Source organism: Polypterus senegalus, chromosome 4 (assembly GCF_016835505.1).
Source record: "Polypterus senegalus isolate Bchr_013 chromosome 4, ASM1683550v1, whole genome shotgun sequence".
In the NCBI taxonomy this organism is placed as follows: domain Eukaryota; kingdom Metazoa; phylum Chordata; class Cladistia; order Polypteriformes; family Polypteridae; genus Polypterus; species Polypterus senegalus.
The window spans coordinates 235,466,509-235,485,927 of NC_053157.1; the positions used below are offsets into that span (position 1 = coordinate 235,466,509).

Genomic DNA, 19,419 nt, shown 5'->3' on the forward strand with positions numbered 1-19,419 from the left:
CAAGCAAATTATAGAAGAAAACCCGATCTAAATCTGTTAAGTAGTTCTGTCGTGAAAAAGCAGACAGACAGACCGATGTTGGATTTTATAGATAGAGAGATATAATATGGTTCTCTACTAGTCTTGCACTTGTCCTCTGTTTATGAATATGTTGTACTGCGGTCTTGGAGAATATTATTTTGTGTTACTGTACTCTGCAATGCGGTGTATGAATGGCTTGACTGTAAAGCCACTTGACTTGATCACAAAATGGTTGAGCTATGCTGTCTATTGAAAATTACAGGACTTCATAATCCATCACATTTGAATGTTTGTGCCATTTCTCCACATCTAAAGTCGTTCCAGTGACACTAGTTAATGTTCTATGAACTTCTCAAACTGCACTCGCGTGAGAATAACGTCACCAACGGGCTTATTAGAGGCTGACTGTGTAAGATACAAATCATTCATAGCTTCGGAGTGCAGGACACTCCTGTTAAACAACGTTGACAGGTGAGGCCAGTTGTATTGTGCAGTCAGTCATGTTGTTGAGGGCAAAGAAATCGGCGGGAGTGACAGTGGAGCAACGCACCGGGGGCCTGAAACTGCAGTTTCCTTTATGCTTGTCTTGTGAATCCAGATCTTCACCTCATGGTAAAAAGTTTGTGTCTGTGGAACTGATGGAGCCTCAACATGAAAACAAGGCTTTTTCACGTGAGACTTTCTCAGCTATGCCTTAATTTCATAAGCGATCTTCTTGCAATATCCCTAAGAACAGAACTGAACTGAGGGATGAGGAGGATATATGAACCATTGTGCCACCTATCTTGTGTTAAGGTTTTATATATTTTTAAATGTTTAATTAAACTCTTTGTATCCTTGCAGATTTACAGGAAAATGTCAGCTACTCTCCATCTTCATCTGCTCAGCCTTCTCTTCAGTGCAAACTGGAACAGAAACAGGACATGGAGAAGAGGAAGACTCCATGTAAAGATAAGTCAATTCATTCAAAACCAAAGAAATTTGGCTGTTCTGAATGTGGCAAATGTTTCCTCTATAACAGCAAGCTTCAGGTACACCTAAGAACTCATACTGGAGAAAAACCTCATTGCTGCTCTACATGCGGCAAAAGATTTAGCCAGAGCAACGGTCTTCAGAGACACGAAAGAATTCATACTGGAGAAAAACCATATTGCTGTTCTGAATGTGGCAAACGATTTACAGACAGTGGCAGTTTTCGTGTGCACACTCAAATTCATACTGGCGAGAAGCCATATAGCTGTACTGTGTGTGCAAAAAGATTCACTAGAAGTAGCCATCTTCAGAACCACTCAAGAATTCATAGTGGAGAAAAGCCATATTGTTGTTCTGAATGTGGCAAACAATTTTCTGACTATTCCAGTCTCCTGAGACATAAAAGAATCCACACTGGAGAAAAGCCGTACGGCTGTGATGAATGTGATGCACGATTCTCTTACAGTTGCCAGCTTCAGCAGCATAAACAGATTCATACTGGAGGGAAACCATATTGCTGCTCTGAATGTGGAAAAACATTTACCAAGAGTTGCAGTCTCCGTGTGCACGCTCAAATTCATACTGGAGAAAAGCCACATGGGTGTGCTGAATGTGGGAAAAGGTTCATTAAAAGTAGCGATCTTCAGAGGCACACAAAAATTCATGCAGTTGAGAAGCCATATTGCTGTTCTGAATGTGGCAAAAAATTTACCAAGCGTGGCCGTCTTCATATGCACGTTCAGGTTCATACTGGAGAGAAGCCATATGACTGTGCTGAATGTGGAAAAAGGTTTTCCACAAGTAGCACTCTTCAGAGCCACACAAAAATTCATATTGGAGTGAGACCGTATTGCTGTTCTGAATGTGGAAAAAGATTCATTAGAAGTCACGATCTTCTGAGGCACATGCATATTCATTCTGGAGAGAGGCCATATTGCTGCTCTGAATGTGGAAAAAGCTTCATTAAAAGTAGTGATCTTCAGCGGCACACAAAAATTCATGCTGGTGAAAAGAATAAATTACAGAAGGAAGCACTGACAATGTAAGTACTACACAAAGCCCTGACAGCTAATCGAAGACAATGACAACGGGTAGCAGTGCAAAAATCACTCTGGAGAAACGAGTGCCCTTCAGGACTCAAGAGTGAGGTTCATTCCCTCCTGAAAAGTAAGCAAACCGTCATTGAAGAAATCGGTCCTCCAAGAGAACAGTCACATTGTTGCTATGAATGTGGAAAAAGATTCATTAGCAGTACAAGTTACAAATTCATGCTGGAGAGAAGCCATTTTGCTGTTTTGAATGTGGTAAACGATTCTCTGCCAGTGCCACTCTTAGAAAGCACAAACAAATTTGTATTGGAGAGAAGCCGTTTTGCGGCTTGCGGCTTTAAATGTGGTAAAAGATTCTTCCATTTATACAATCTTAACAGCCACAAACGAATCCCCCAACGGAGAGAAACACTATTGCTGTGCTGAATGTGGGAAATGATTCTCTAGTGTGAAAGTCAACCTGACACAGACACATGCAGAGGCACAACTTCAAAGCACACAGGGCTTTTATTTTTAACTTCCCTTGTGGGAAATGCCTTCTCCATTCCCCACAAGTGTAACACAGTCCCAAGCAGGAACACAATACACAATTCTTTTCTCGTTTTTTTCTCCTCCATTTCTCCAAGCAAGCTTCATCTCCCTCCTCCCGACTCTGGCTCTCCGAGTGGTGGCTGCTAGCCCCTTATATAAAGCACCCAGAAGTGCTCCAGGTCCTCATTGATGGGTTTCTGGGGCAGCACTTCTGGGTGGGGTGGAAGAGCTGCACTCCAGGGCTCAGCGTCTGTTTAGCACCCCCTGGCGGTGCCCACGGACCCCAACAGGGCTGTGTCAAACTCCAACTCCCATGGAGTCTGAGGCACCGCTGTCAGTCAGGGCAGTTGCCACTTAGCGCTCAGGGGGAGGTAATGCTCTGTCCACGGTCCTTCTGACGAGGAGGCGTCCTGCCCGGGTAAGGGGCCTAGCCGTCCACAACACTAGTAACAGAGCTCTTCAAAAAGCACAAATGCATTCATTGAGGGTAAAAAACATTTAATTTTTTTCTGAATGTGAAAAAGGATTTTTCACAGGCCAACAGTCTTCAAAAAACACATCAAAAATACACTGGAGCGTGAATGTACTGAATAATTCTCACAAATAAACAATTTTCGATGCGGCTGAGGAAATCCACTCTGGGGAAAGATTCTTGAAAGAGTAAAGATGGAGGGTGAAGAAGAAGGTAATGAAGGAAGAAGTGACAATGTAGCTTTGCATCTTACTCAAGTCTTGATGAGTATGTTCACTTGGTGAAGCTAATCTCACAGTTTAAAATGCACCCCAAAAGTAGTCATTGCATGTCCCCTAGAATAAAAATAAGTGCCCACCTCTGCCTCTTCATTAGTGTAATTGAAGATGGTAGTGGAAAAAAAAAAAAAAAAACGAAGACCTCCAATGTGGAGTTAGTCCAGAGGGGCACCATTACTGAGCAAACCACAAAAGCACAGCTAGAGCAAGAAATTAAGAGTACTGGAACCTCTGGTTGTCACTCGCTGATAAAGCGGAGATCATGTGCTGCTACTTTTATATGGAGAATTGAACATGACTTGGAAATAAATCAGCCAGCCATTGGCATAAATAGTGAAATTTTTGCCTTAAATGAAAAAATAAAAAATAGTGTTGAAAATATAAAATTTATTCATGCCAAATGTGAAGCATTATTGCCTCTCACATCTTTTTTTATTTTTCGCATATTACAGATGCTCATTCTGCTGCTTCTTACTAAAGATTTATGGTTGATTCATATTTTTCTGTTTCTTGTGGCAATTTTCACAAAGAAGCTGTCTTCAGTATCACATACCAATCCACTCTGTTCTGCACTTATGAACGTGGCATAACAGTATCCTTCACAATCCTTATTTCTGTTCTAAATGTGGTAAAGGATTCTCATGGACACTTGATTATCCCCAGTAGAGAGGAGCCGCCTTATTGCACTGAGTGTGGTAAACGATTCTCAAAGTGCCATTGATTTCACAACCTTGGAAGAATTCACACTGGTGAGATGTCTCACTGCTGTTCTGAATGTGTCACGTGTTTCTCAGACAGCAGGAATCCTTATGGCCACAGCTTTGTATAATTTTGTATATTACAGACGCCCATTCTGCTGCTTCTTACTAAAGATTTATGGTTGACTAGCAAAATACCCGGCTTTGCAGCCGAGAAGTAGTGTGTTAAAGAAGTTATGAAAAAGAAAAGGAAACATTTTAAAAATAACGTAACATGATTGACAATGTAATTGTTTTGTGACTGTTATGAGTGTTGCTGTCATCAAGGATTTCATTATCATTATTTCTTTCAATGAGGTTCGTATTTGGAGGATGTGTTGTGTTCAAGTTACATTCCGTGTTTGTTAACCGCTGTAAAGATAACAGGTTTCATTCATCGAAGTGTTCACTACCCAAATCGGTACTCGTGAATCTAAGATGTTTAACAGCCATTCCAGGTATTAAGTTGTGGATTTGCCTGCGAATATTTGGCGGCAGCGTCACGAAGCTGTTTCCGTCTAGCTGCATCAGAAAATGTACCACGACGTCTGACACGCCTCCTTTTTACTGTTTTCTCACAGCTTGGATTGCTGCTGTCATAATCGGTTTGAGTTTCATGGTTTGTTTCAATTACGACAGTATTTGTAGGACTTGTGTTGAAGAGACATTCGGCATCTGTCAAGTGTTGTAAGTATACAACCAGTTTCATCGATAAAATCACATCCAGCTTTTGAGAGTTTAAACATTCATAAACATCAAAGTGTCCACTACTGAAATCGTCACCTGTCAATCTAAGATGTTTAAGAGGCATTGGCGGTTGTCGAAAGGTGTAAAATATTTGGCCATTTCGGTACACTTGAAAGCGACAACCGAACAATTCAGAGGCCACCATCAACTCACATGCAGATCCATAGGTGAAGGGCTTAAGCATTTCACTCTTCTAGTGCTCCTGTGTAGTCTAATTATCTCCTGTACCGTCATCAGTCCACACCTTGAACCAGTCGCAGTCATTCAATACATAAGACACAATGTTCCTCCGGATATCAAGAGTGAGCCTGATATGGCCTTGCAATATGTAACACAGAGAATGGAAAAGGTAGGTGCCATCTCTGGGCAAGGAAACCACTCGGTAAGTGACAGTTCTGTGATCGATGGGGATCACCTCGATAGACATGTTAATAGGGGTACGGTTGAAACGATAAAGGAAATGGGTACCTAAACAATGTAAATTAAGTCTAAAATACCTACACAATAAATATAATCATAATAAATGAACAATAAAACAGCGAAGAAGCCATGGATAAAATAAAAAGGCTGCAGTTATCAGCAGGGAGACGTGAATCCCGTGGCAAAGCAAGGAAGGGAATGAAGAGACCAGACGACCTTATATGGGCAGGCAGCCAACAACGTGGGAGGCGTTGGGATGGGGGACCCAACGCCGCCTCACACGGTGACCGAGCCACATGCTATGGACATATATATGTACGTTAGTAGGATTCAGTTATGACCATAACGCGTATAATTTACTTTTGTAAGTACAGTAAGCTGTAAGGAATGAGCTTGCCAAATTTCAGCCTTCTACCTACACGGGAAGTTGGAGAATTAGTGATGAGGGAGGGAGGGCTTTGCCTTTTATTAGTATGGATTCATAGTTTTCTATTTCTTGTGGCAAACAATTTTCACAAAGAAGCCGTCTTCAGTATCACATACCAATCCACTCTGTTCTGCACTTATGAGAATGGCTGGAAATTTTCCCATAACAGTATCCTTCACAATCCTTATTTCTGTTCTAAATGTGGTAAAGGATTCTCATGGACACTTGATTATCCCCAATAGAGAGGAGCCTTATTGTTGTACTGAGTGTGGTAAACGATTCTCAAAGTGCCGTTGATTTCATGGCCATGAAAGAATTCACACTTGGAAGAAGCCTCACTGCTGTTCTGAATGTGTCACGTGTTTCTCAAGCCAGCAGAATGTGGTTTAGCGGGTCCACAGCTCATGTCAAAGGGCCATTTTTAAAATAAATAATCACTGCACTCGCGGCTTAGCAAGGGGCCGAGGTGATGCGTGGCTGAAGTTGTTCCTGGGGTGATTTGCGGTTGCGAGCGAGTCTCGCTCAAGTGCACAGGTGAGGAGTCATCCACATCCGTAATTGTTCCCAGGAGCCGCTGATTGCCACAGGTGAATTACGTCCCAGTCATAAATAGAAGTGTGAGGCGGCTAGGAGGAGAAGAAAAAAGGAAGACGGAGAGTAGGAAGCAGCAAACAGTGTGGAGGGAGAGAGATAGCCGGTGCGAGCGAGTTGACAGTTGAGCCCTAGCAGGGGTGTTTGACCAACACTTAGGGCAGTTGGAAGTGGTCGCTCCCGCTGAACATTTTATGGAGGAACGGGAGTGACCGGTAGTAGGACGGCTAGCCACGTACGGCAGAGAAGGCAGTGGAAGTCGAGAGGCTTGGGCGGTGAATTCCCTGACGTGAGCATCCTGGTCGTTCGGGAAGCCAAGTCTCGGTCTGGAGAACGCAACTGAAGCCAGGGATCGGGAAGCCTCCAGACCAGAAGAGTGGAGAGAAGGCCAGCTGCTGGTAGGGCGACTCTCCTGTTGAGAAGCCTGATGGGAGAAGCAGGGGAGCCGCCAGATAAAAGAAGACACCGGCTTGTTTCTAAAGGACTGCTTCCAGCATTGTTTTAACCTCGTCGCCGTTTTAAAGGATTGTTTTTTCTTCTGTTTTTTTTTTTTTGACCTCCACTCTGCACCTATTTTATGGATTATTTATTTAATGAAGACTCACTTCTTTATTTGGACACTTTTTGTTTTTGATTGTTGGTTTGCTGATTTTAATAAAAGCATTTACCACTATTACCCCATCCCCTTGCTCCATTAATATGCCTCCCTGCCGAGCTCATCGGTAACATTACCGACGGTGACAGATTCAGGGCTCCCCGAACGCGAGATGGGAGCATGGAGCAAACCTGCATCGTCACACAGGAATCCTTATGGCCACATGAAAATTAACAATGGAGAGGGCCTGAAGGAGTAAGTTGGAGGGGAAAGAATGAAGTAATGGAGGACGAAGGACTGAAATGTACGCCTCCTAACCACTTGGGTCTTGATGAGTAACTTCACATGGTGGCCTGTCGTGTATAAGGCTGATAACTCCAGGTACAGTGTAGCGTAGTAGTTAAGACTTCAAATTAAGAGGCTGTGGATTCAAATCCCACTACTGACACCATGAGCATGTCACTTCACCTACCTGTGACCCAACATTTTAATAATAATTAGCGTTGATCAGCAAATTACGCCAAAGTGTTATTCACGGTGAATTTGTTGTTACTGATCATTCGGCCACTTTAGCAGAACATTTTTTGTTCAGTGTCCCATGATGCTTTGCGAGGCCTCTGGAGCTGTAACAACCAACATTAGATAGGACCACCCCTACCACCAGGGTATATAATGCTGATCATAAAATTCGAAGATCATGACAAAGTTGATTTATTTCAAAAAGTGAAACTTGTATATGAGATTCATTCATTACACACAGACTGATGTATTTCAGATGTTTGTTTCTTTTAATTTTGAGGATTATAACTGACAACTAATGAAAGTCCCAAATTCAGTATCTTAGAAAATTAGAATATCAATTAAGACCAATGCAAAAAAAGGATTTTTAGAAATGTTGGCCAACTGAAAGGTATGAACATGAAAAGTCTGAGCCTGTACAGCACTCAATATTTAGTTGGCCTGGATTACTGCAGCAATGCGGCGTGGCATGGAGTCGGTCAGTCTGTGGCACTGCTCAGGTGTTAGGAGAGCCCATGTTGCTCTGATGGTGGCCTTCAGCTCTTCTGAATTGTTGGCTCTGGCGTATTTCATCTTCCTCTTCACAATACCCCGTAGATTTTCTATGGGGTTAAGGTCAGGCGAGTTTGCTGGCCAATCAAGAACAGGGATACCATGGTCCTCAAACCAGGTACTGGTAGCTTTGGCACTGTGTGCAGGTGTCAGGTCCTGTTGGAAAATGAAATCTGCATCTCCATTTAGTTAGTCTGCAGCAAGAAGCATGAAGTGCTCTAAAACTTCATGGTAGATGACTGCGTTGACCTTGGACCTAAGAAAACACAATGGACCAACACCAGCAGATTACATGGTACCCCAAACCATCACTGACTGTGGAAACTTTACACTGGACCTCAAGCAACGTGGATTCTGTGCCTCTCCTCTCTTCCTCCAGACTCTGGGTCCTTGATTTACAAAGGAAATGCAAAATTTACTTCCATCAGAGAACATAACTTTGGAGCACTCGGCAGCAGTCAAGTCGAGACACTTCTGACGCTGTCTCTTATTCAAGAGTGGCTTGACACAAGGAATGCAACAGCTGAAGCCCATGTCTTGCATACGTCTGTGCGTGGTGGTTCATGAAGCGCTGACTCCAGCTGCAGTCCACTCTTTGTGAATCTCCATCACAGTTTTGTTTCACAATCCTCTCCAGGGTACAAGCGGTTATCCCTATTGCTTGTACACTTTTTTCTACCACATCTTGTCCTTCCCTTCGCCTCTCTATTAATGTGCTTGGACACAGAGCTCTGTGAACAGCCAGCCTCTTTAGCAATGACCTTCTGTGTCTTGCCCTCCTTGTGCAAGGTGTCAATGGTCGTCTTTTGGACAACTGTCAAGTCAGCAGTCTTCATCGTGATTGTGTAGCCTACAGAACTCGACTGAGAGACCATTTAAAGGCTTTTGAGTTCATTAGCTGATTAGAGTGTGGGACCAGATGTCTTCAATATTGAACCTTCTCACAATATTCTAATTTACGAGATACTGAATTTGGGACTTTCATTAGTTGTTAGTTATAATCATCAAAATTAAAAGAAATAAACATTTGAAATACATCAGTCTGTGTGTAATGAATGAATCTAATATACAAGTTTCACTTTTTGAAATAAATCAACTTTGTCGTGATATTCTGATTTTATGACCAGCACCTGTATAATGCTGATCACTTCCATTACAGACTGGTTACGAAGCTTGTGCATCTCTCACTATGTTCTTTCTTTGTTGATCTCGTTGAGGCACATCACGCAGTGGTTGACACCATGAAGAGCACACGATTGCGCTCACACTTGTATATCGCTTGCCTACGGACGGACAAAGTGCAGATTTGAACTCTGGGAGAAACTCGGGTTTAGCAGAGAAGATCCATGCAGAAATAAACAGAATGTGCAGACTTGATGGAAACCAAAGGTGCTAAGGCAGCTGGGGAACGACTAGAGCGCCAATATTCACGGCATTTTTTTTTTTACATTATTGCCATAAAATGTAAAGCCATAAAGGCACATTAATACTGTGCGTATAGAAGGTGAACTCAATTGAAGGAGCTTAATGGATAAGTAAGTAATGCAGGTTCTCAAATTTTATTTTTATGAAACATAAACAGCATGGGGCAGCATGGTGGCGCAGTGGGTAGCATTGCTGCCTCGCGGGTTTGCTTTGCAGGTCCTCCCTGCGTCTGCGTACGTTTCCTCCCACAGTCCAAAGACATGCAGGTCAGGTGCATTGGCAATCCTAAATTGTCCCTAGTGTGTGCCCTGCCTTGGGTTTGTTTCCTGCCCTGCGCCCTGTGTGGGCTGGGATTGGCTCCAGCAGACCCCGGTGACCCTGTAGTTAGGATATAGCAGGTTGGAAAATGACTATATAGCGTGGTACTGAGTTTTCTCTGCTTGTCACAAATGTGCAGGTCAATCTCCGAGTTCCAGGAGGTCCGTGCCCTATGAGTGCGTAATTAGCCAAGTGGAGATTACAAATGAACCTTGAAGGAGCCTGACAAACCCCAAAACACCCCTAAACACATGAAACTCTATGAAATAATAATAATAATAATAATAATAATAATAATAATAATAATAATGAAAGATTTATTACTAATTACAAGACTTCATCTTTTTTGATAGAAGGAAAAACAACAAATCATCAGCACCGACAGTTTGGAGAGCCTTCAGCACGACTACAAAAAGAACTGAACCAGCCAGCTGCTTCAATCATGACACGCCACTTTGAGTTTTCTGCCTTTAATAATCATTCATGCCATCTTCAGTTGCACAATATTAATTTTATTCTTGCACACCACACCCCCCGCAAATAGAAGCAACATCCGTCCACTGGATGATCAACACTATGAAGATACTTGATGTCCACACTGCATATTTCAATAAAATACTAGCAACTACATTTTCTCCTCAGTCACCACTTCTTCTTCGGTTACCCGATTCCATTATTCGTCACACCAGATATTCAAATTTTGTTTGATGGGACAGCTATAAGTGCTGAGGACATTAGATTTGTTCAGACTACGATGGCAGTGTAGCACACATCTTCGATAGTATGAATCATAAACAACTCACTCGAGGAGAAAACATCGATTTGGAAAAGTCGTGCGGTGCTGACTTCCAAAAACAGTTCCGTCCAGTCTTAACTTATGTCGACTGTAGGTTCTATTCTATTGCTCTTCCAGTCTCTGTTTGTTTTGGTAGAAAGCCATGTGAAGGAAAATACAGTGGTGTGAAAAACTATTTGCCCCCTTCCTGATTTCTTATTCTTTTGCATGTTTGTCACACAAAATGTTTCTGATCATCAAACACATTTAACCATTAGTCAAATATAACACAAGTAAACACAAAATGCAGTTTTAAATGATGGTTTTTATTATTTACGGAGAAAAAAAGTCCAAACCTACATGGCCCTGTGTGAAAAAGTAATTGCCCCCTGAACCTAATAACTGGTTGGGCCACCCTTAGCAGCAATAACTGCAGTCAAGCGTTTGCGATAACTTGCAATGAGTCTTTTACAGCGCTCTGGAGGAATTTTGGCCCACTCATCTTTGCAGAATTGTTGTAATTCAGCTTTATTTGAGGGTTTTCTAGCATGAACCGCCTTTTGAAGGTCATGCCATAGCATCTCAATTGGATTCAGGTCAGGACTTTGACTAGGCCACTCCAAAGTCTTCATTTTGTTTTCTTCAGCCATTCAGAGGTGGATTTGCTGGTGTGTTTTGGGTCATTGTCCTGTTGCAGCACCCAAGATCGCTTCAGCTTGAGTTGACGAACAGATGGCCGGACATTCTCCTTCAGGATTTTTGGTAGACAGTAGAATTCATGGTTCCATCTATCACAGCAAGCCTTCCAGGTCCTGAAGCAGCAAAACAACCCCAGACCATCACACTACCACCACCATATTTTACTGTTGCTATGATGTTCTTTTTCTGAAATGCTGTGTTCCTTTTACGCCAGATGTAACGGGACATTTGCCTTCCAGAAAGTTCAACTTTTGTCTCATCAGTACACAAGGCATTTTCCCAAAAGTCTTGGCAATCATTGAGATGTTTCTTAGCAAAATTGAGACGAGCCCTAATGTTCTTTTTGCTTAACAGTGGTTTGTGTCTTGGAAATCTGCCATGCAGGCCGTTTTTGCAGGCCAGTCTCTTTCTTTTGGTGGAGTCGTGAACACTGACCTTAATTGAGGCAAGTGAGGCCTGCAGTTCTTTAGACGTTGTCCTGGGGTCTTTGTGACCTCTCGGATGAGTCGTCTCTGCGCTCTTGGGGTAATTTTGGTCGGCCGGCCACTCCTGGGAAGGTTCACCACTGTTCCATGTTTTTGCCATTTGTGGATAATGGCTCTCACTGTGGTTCACTGGAGTCCCAAAGCTTTAGAAATGGCTTTATAACCTTTACCAGACTGATAGATCTCAATGACTTCTGTTCTCATTTGTTCCTGAATTTCTTTGGATCTTGGCATGATGTCTAGCTTTTGAGGTGCTTTTGGTCTACTTCTCTGTGTCAGGCAGCTCCTATTGAAGTGATTTCTTGATTGAAACAGGAGTGGCAGTAATCAGGCCTGGGGGTGGCTACGGAAATTGAACTCAGGTGTGATACACCACAGTTAGGTTATTTTTAACAAGGGGCAATTACTTTTCACACAGGGCCATGTAGGTTTGGATTTTTTCTCCCTAAATAATAAAAACCATCATTTAAAAACTGCATTTTGTGTTTACTTGTGTTATATTTGACTAATGGTTGAATGTGTTTGATGATCAGAAACATTTTGTGTGACAAACATGCAAAAGAATAAGAAATCAGGAAGGGGGCAAATAGTTTTTCACACCACTGTACGATATAACTCATTGACGAAGAAAGATTTCAGAGGCAACATTTGGAACCATTTCCGTAAAACATTTTAGACATATCAAGTGGTACTTTTGTACAGATGTTTAATGTGGTGTATTGTTTGTGTCATGATTTAATTCAGATTATCGAATGTGTCACTATGAATTACATTTACATTGAATATTTTTGGGTTTCTTATTTTCTCCGTGTGATTTTGATTAATTAAGACATCTCTCTTATTATAAAAGAACATCTTGAGAAGAGGCGAGACAATTGCCAAGAGATGTTTTTAAGTCCCGCCCTCCTCTCAACAGGCCACGCCCACAGCCCTGTCACCTCTCTCATTCGCGTGAATGCTTTTGACAGACACAGTTCCTGCTCTCTCAGCTCTTATAAATTATTACGTTTTCCTCAGCTTTAAATTCCCAATAAAAGTCTAAACGCTAAAATACTATTTCTACAGGTGACCCACATATTTAAGCAAGGATCGGTTTCCACTGCCCGGAGACTGGACTGGCCTGATATTCCATGCCAGCTTTACAAAGAAAACTAGAGGTGTGGGAATTCTAATACATAGAACAGTCTCATTTGCAGTATCAGATGCAATATCTGATCCTGAAGGGCGATACATGACTGTTATGGGTAATTTATTTAACTGTAAAGTGATTTTGATTTTGTGGATGATAGAGACTTCATGCAAAATGTATCTACATCCATTTGCAACATGAACCCTCATAAAATTATAATGGCTGGGGACTTAAATTGTGTTTTAAATTCACTCTTAGATAGGTCTCCTGCCACAGGAACGATGACGTCTAACGCTGCGAAGACAATTACACAGTTTGTAGCCGATCACAACTTATCAGACCCCTGGAGATTTCTAAACCCAAACTCAAGAGCATATTCCTTCAACTCTCCAGTGCATCACTGCTACTCAAGAACTGATGATTTCTTTGTAGATAACAACTTCTTGCCTACCATTAAAACTTCAAAGTACGACGCTATTGTTATTTCTGACCACGCCTCTTCCTTTTAGGGGCGATATAGCTCCCTAGTTGGAATAAGTTCTTTTGTAATTGCGGCGTTTGAAGTAACCAAAAACTATAGAGATATGATATTAAAAGGTGATATCCCTCATACGGCGGTAAGGAATCACATAAGAGAAAATAACTTAGCTTTCTTTACTGACGATTTACGCGGCATCACAGAGGGGAAGCCATAGCAAGACATCACCAAGGTGGGATCTCGATCTATGCAGTCTGCCATTTTTCATCGCTGCAATTGAAGGCTTTTCGGAACGGATGACGTTATCACCCATCCGTCCGTCGGCTTTGAATGTTTGGCTGATGTCCAAGTCTTTTATACCGGTTTACCCCACGTCGATAAATAGTCCATTTCCAAACAAGGAAAGAAGATTTTGTGCTGACTTATAACAGAGGATGAAATAGTATACACCAGTGTTTAGGCTGACTATTCATTCCTCCAGCTGTCTTGTCCTATGCTTGGCCCAGCAGTTCTAAATGCTGAGAGCCCCTGTGTGCTAACTTTGGCCAGGCCTGTACATGTGGATTTATGAAATATTTTCTGTACAGAGCACAGTGACATTAAACTTACACACGTGGACAAAATTGTTGGTACCCTTCAGTCAATGAAAGAAAAACTCAAAATGGTCACAGAAATAACTTTAATCTGACAAAAGTAGTAATAAATAAAAATTCTATGAAATTTAACCAATAAAAGTCAGACATTGATTTTCAACCATGCTTCAACAGAATTAATAAAAAAATAAACTCATGAAACAGGCCTGGACAAAAATGATGGTACCCCTAGAAAAGCCTGAAAATAATGTGACCAAAGGGACATGTTAATCCAAGGTGTGTCCACTAATTAGCATCACAGGTGTCTACAATCTTGTAATCAGTCAGTGGACCTATATATAGGGCTCCAGGTAGTCACTGTGTTGTTTGGTGACATGGTGTGTACCACACTCAACATGGACCAGAGGAAGCGAAGGAAAGAGTTGTCTCAGGAGATTAGAAAGAAAATTATAGACAAGCATGTCACAGGTAAAGGCTATAAGACCATCTCGAAGCAGCTTGATGTTCCTGTGACTCCAGTTGCACATATTATTCAGAAATTTAAGATCCATGGGACTGTAGCCAACCTCCCTGGACGTGGCCGCAGGAGGAAAATTGATGACAAATCAAAGAGACGGATAATACGAATGGTAACAAAAGAGCCCAGAAAAACTTCTAAAGAGATCCAAGGTGAACTTCAAGCTCAAGGAACATCAGTGTCAGATCGCACCATCCGTCGTTGTTTGAGCCAAAGTGGACTTCATGGGAGACGACCAAGGAGGACACCATTGTTGAAAACAAATCATAAAAAAGCCAGACTGGAATTTGCCAAACTACATGTGGACAAGCCACAAAGATTCTGGGAGAATGTCCTATGGACAGATGAGACAAAAATTGAACTTTTTGCCAAGGCACATCAGCTCTATGTTCACAGACGGAAAAATGAAGCATATCAAGAAAAGAACACTGTCCCTTCTGTGAAACATGGAGGAGGCTCTGTTATGTTCTGGGGCTGCTTTGCTGCATCTGGCACAGGGTGTCTTGAATCTGTGCAGGGTACAATGAAATCTCAAGACTATCAAGGGATTCTAGAGAGAAATGTGCTGGCCAGTGTCAGAAAGCTTGGTCTCAGTCGCAGGTCATGGGTCTTGCAACAGGACAATGACCCAAAACACACAGCTAAAAACACCCAAGAATGGCTAAGAGGAAAACATTGGACTATTCTAAAGTGGCCTTCTATGAGCCCTGACCTCAATCCTATTGAGCATCTTTGGAAAGAGCTGAAACATGCCGTCTGGAAAAGGCACCCTTCAAACCTGAGACAACTGGAGCAGTTTGCTCATGAGGAGTGGGCCAAAATACCTGCTGAGAAGTGCAGAAGTCTCATTGACAGTTACAGGAATCGTTTGATTGCAGTGATTGCCTCAAAAGGTTGTGCAACAAAATATTAAGTTAGGGGTACCATCATTTTTGTCCAGGCCTGTTTCATGAGTTTATTTTTTTAAATCATTCTGTTGAAGCATGGTTGAAAATCAATGTCTGACTTTCATTGGTTAAATTTCATAGAATTTTTATTGATTATTACTTTTGTCAGATTAAAGTTATTTCTGTGACCCTTTTGTGATGTTTTCTTTCATTGACTGAAGGGTACCAACAATTTTGTCCACGTGTGTATATTCTGATTACAATGTCCCCTTGATTTTGGAGCTAAAATCACTATGCCCCACATACTCATCTCGCAGATGGCATCTTAACCCACTTTTATTAGCAGACTAGAATGGTGCAGAATTTATTTCCAACCAAATCGATTTTTATTTTAGTAAATTCCCAATAAAAGAAGATGCATTATGTCCAAATCTTATTGACGAATTTCATCCCGAAGGGTTACCAACAGAAGAAATGAGTACACGGGCAATCGTAGGACCGAGAAACGATGAAGTCAAATGAATGAACGTGCAAATTGTCGATCGGTTAAACGGCAAATTGGTTAAATGCGTATCAATAGACAACGCTGAAACAGCTGGTGGTAATCATGCGGAAGATGAAAACATCAACTTACAATATCACGAGGAATATTTACAACCGTTAACACCGTCCGGTCTTACACCGGCTGAATTACTGTTGAAAGAAGGATGTATCATAATGTAATTGCGTAATTGATGTCTGAGTGACGGGCTATGCAATAGGACAAGATTAGTTGTACTCAAAATTGGTCGAACAGTTCTGACATGTCAAATTTTAACAGGCGACAAGAAAGGCAACGTAGTACATTCGACACCAAAGGAGATCTTGATATGCCATTTGTATTAAAACATTTACAGTTTCCAGCTAGAATAGCTTTTGCTATGACAATTAACAAATCACAGGGATAAACCTTCGAGAAATTCACTCACGGGCAGTTATACGTTGCGTTGTCACGATGTGAATCCAAACACGGAATCAAAATTCAATGCGATATTGAAGTTAATTTCCAAATATTGTTTTACAGTAAAACTGTAAGTTTAAAAAGTATTTGCGTGTTAATTGCAAAGCCAAACAGAAAATAAGCATATAACGCAGTGAATACCTCGAACGCAACATGAAACATCATTTCCTTTCAATTTCTGACGTTTTACTATTTTTTACTATGATGAATTAGTCGCTGTAATTAGGTCAGTTATGCATATGTAACAATTCCAATGAGAATAACAATCTGTTTAAATTGTACATTTGCTTCCCTGTACTCGAAGTGGCTATCATGTACTGCCCGCCCGAGGGTTGGTGAGCGAAGTGAGCAGGGGGCAAAGCCCCCCCAGTTTATATTAATATATTTATTAAATTCACTCTTAAGGGTGTACCAACTACCCGTTGATTGTAAATATATAACTATAAAACACACATATATTGAACCCACCACAGAAAGGGTAATGGGAATCTGTGTCTGTCGCATCCACGTCATGGGTCTTGGGCAATGCACAATTTTATTCTTATTAAATATGAACATAAACACGTAGTGTAAAGACAGATATTCAAAATGTGCTTTATTTACATTTGAAAATATGATGCCAATATAGAACCCTTAAAATTAATAAGGTAAGCTTATAATAAGATAACCTTTTCTTTTGGTTTACCTATATGAATGACTCGTCCCTATGTCTGAGTAGATGAGAAAGTCGAGGGGAGGTCACTCCATATTTTTCTGTATAGTAATCAATTGTTGTCTTTTGTGCGAGTTTCGGCGATTTGTAAAATTCATAAATAAATAAAAACAAACAAACGCATTAGGCGTTCACCTGGACAGGACAAAGATGACAAAATATTGAGACACCACTTAATTACTGGTGTAATAAAACTGCACATACAACAGTAAAACATCAAGCAGAACCAATCCATGAGCAGACGATTCACCCGGACTGTCCATTTCGTGAAGGGCACTTGACTCACTGAGCCCACTTTAACACAATCAGCATGAGATCTCCTTTAAAACGTCTCCAGCTTAAAACAGAGCTGTCCACATGTGCCGAGTGGATCTGCACATCCATCCATCGACTCTCCGGCAGACCATCACACCCAAGACACGTCTACAGGTCGGTTTCTCTTTTCTCAGCTTTATAACTGTGAAGATAAAGGAGTACACATATGACCTCTGGGTTGGGGATGTGTGGTGTAACAGAACAGTAATCTTAAAAAGAAATTGGGTGTCAGGATTACTTTTTGTGAGTCCTCCTGACATATACATTAGTTGTAAATTCTGGATTTTGTTTCTGCCAGCAGCAGCACTTGACCTCCTCTTTGTCTTCAGTTGACCACTGTGCTGTGTTAAGTTCTCTTCATTGTTTGCTCAAGTTGCACTTTGTGGTTTTGTTTGTTCCACTGTTCATCTGGATTGTCACCTTACTGAAGCTCTTGTTCTCTTCATCCGAGGACATTACACTCTCACTACCACTGTCACCTATCCCATGAAGGAAGGAGGTACCGTTATAATCATGGGAGATATCCCACCACTATGAATATATATATTTTTTTATTTTCATATTGTAAAAGCGCCCTGCAGTGGGCTGGCGCCCTGCCCTGTGTTGGCTGGGATTGGCTCCAGCTGACCCCCGTGACCCTGTAGTTAGGATATAGTGGGTTGGATAATGAGTGGATGGATGGATATTGTAAAGTATTTTTTTTACCATCATAACAGCAAAGCCCATCACGTGGAGGTACTCATCAACACTTGAGTAGTTAGGAGAGTAACATTTCAGTCCTCTTTCCATTCCTTCATAATTCACCCTTCAGCTTATTCTTACAGGGCTTCTCCAGTGTGAACTGCCATGTGGCCATTAAGACCCCAACTGTGTGAAGTACACTTGAAACATTCAGAACAACCATGAGCCTTCTAACCAGTGTGAATTCTTTAATGGACATGACGTCCACTGCTGTCTGAGAATTGTTTACCACACTCAGTACAATAATGGAGCTTCTTACTACTGTGGATTCTTTAAGGGTCTTGAAGTCCACTGCTGTCTGAGAATAGTTTACTACACTTGGTACAATAATGGAGTTTCTTACTACTGTGGATTCTTTAATGGTCTTGAAGTCCACTGCTGTCTGAAAATAGTTTACTACACTTGGTACAATAATGAATAATGAAGCTTCTTACCAGTGCAAATTCTTTAATGGACATGACATCCACTGCTGCCTGAGAATTGTTTACCACACTCGGTACAATAATGGAGTTTCTTACTACTGTGGATTCTTTAATGGACATGACATTCACTACTGTCAGAGAATTGTTTACCACACTCAGTACAATAATGAATAATAAAGCTTCTTATCAGTGTGAATTATTTAATGGTCTTGAAGTCCACTGCTCAGTACAATAATGGAGCATCTTACCACTGTGAATTCTTTGGTGGTCCCATGTAATCTGCCACAGCTTGCATTCATCACTAGGAATTGATACCTGAATTATCCAGGCTTTCTTAAGACTTTTTCTTGATAACATCATCTTGTTTTCTGGCATCTGTTTTTCTGTCAGTTGGTATTGATGTGTCCCAAGTGACTAACATCTTGTCATTTTGCATTATTCTTACTCCCACCAGTGTAGCACCTGCATCGTTCCCTTATGCAGTCTGGACTGTGGTCCCAGTGTCTTTTTGATGCTGGTATGTTGCATCTCTAATAGATTTTCCAGTGAATGAATCTGCCCACTTTGCTGTCTCTTTCAGCATATAATCTTTCTGACATCAGGACCTCACACCAGGCCACCAGATGTGTGAGTGTTTCTAGCTTTCTTTGGCCAAAGAGGCTCTTATTGGTTATGCTGCTGCTTCTTTTTTTTTTTTCTTTTCTCCAGTATGAATTTCTGTGTGCTTCTGAAGATTGCTATTGTCAGTTAATCTATTGTCACAATAAGCACAGGCCTACAGTTTTTCCTCTTGTTTAATTTTTCAACAGTACAAGGGCTTGGGTTGCATTCTATCTAGACAGAAGTGAACCTCCCTCCCGAGTCATGGAGTGATTTTTACTCTACTGCTGACGTTATTCTCTGAGATTTGTTGCCAGGGCTCAGTGTGGTACTTGCATTTGCCCCCATTAGTGTTTCCTTCTGTAATTCATGCGGCTCCGTGGCAAATGGTAAGATGTTCAGATGGGCTTGA

At 41.4% G+C, this 19,419-nt stretch overlaps 1 protein-coding gene across 1 annotated transcript in view; it reads left to right on the top strand.

Annotated features, from left to right (window-relative positions):
- LOC120528190 (zinc finger protein 420-like) overlaps nt 1–4,272 on the top strand; it is a 69,025-nt gene extending 64,753 nt beyond the window's left edge. Inside the window, exon 5 of the mRNA XM_039752275.1 lies at nt 978–4,272. Coding sequence (XP_039608209.1) covers nt 978–2,039 — 1,062 coding nt within the window. The 3' untranslated portion in view covers nt 2,040–4,272. The remainder of the gene's footprint in view (nt 1–977) is intronic.
- Nucleotides 4,273–19,419: the final 15,147 nt, after the last annotated feature.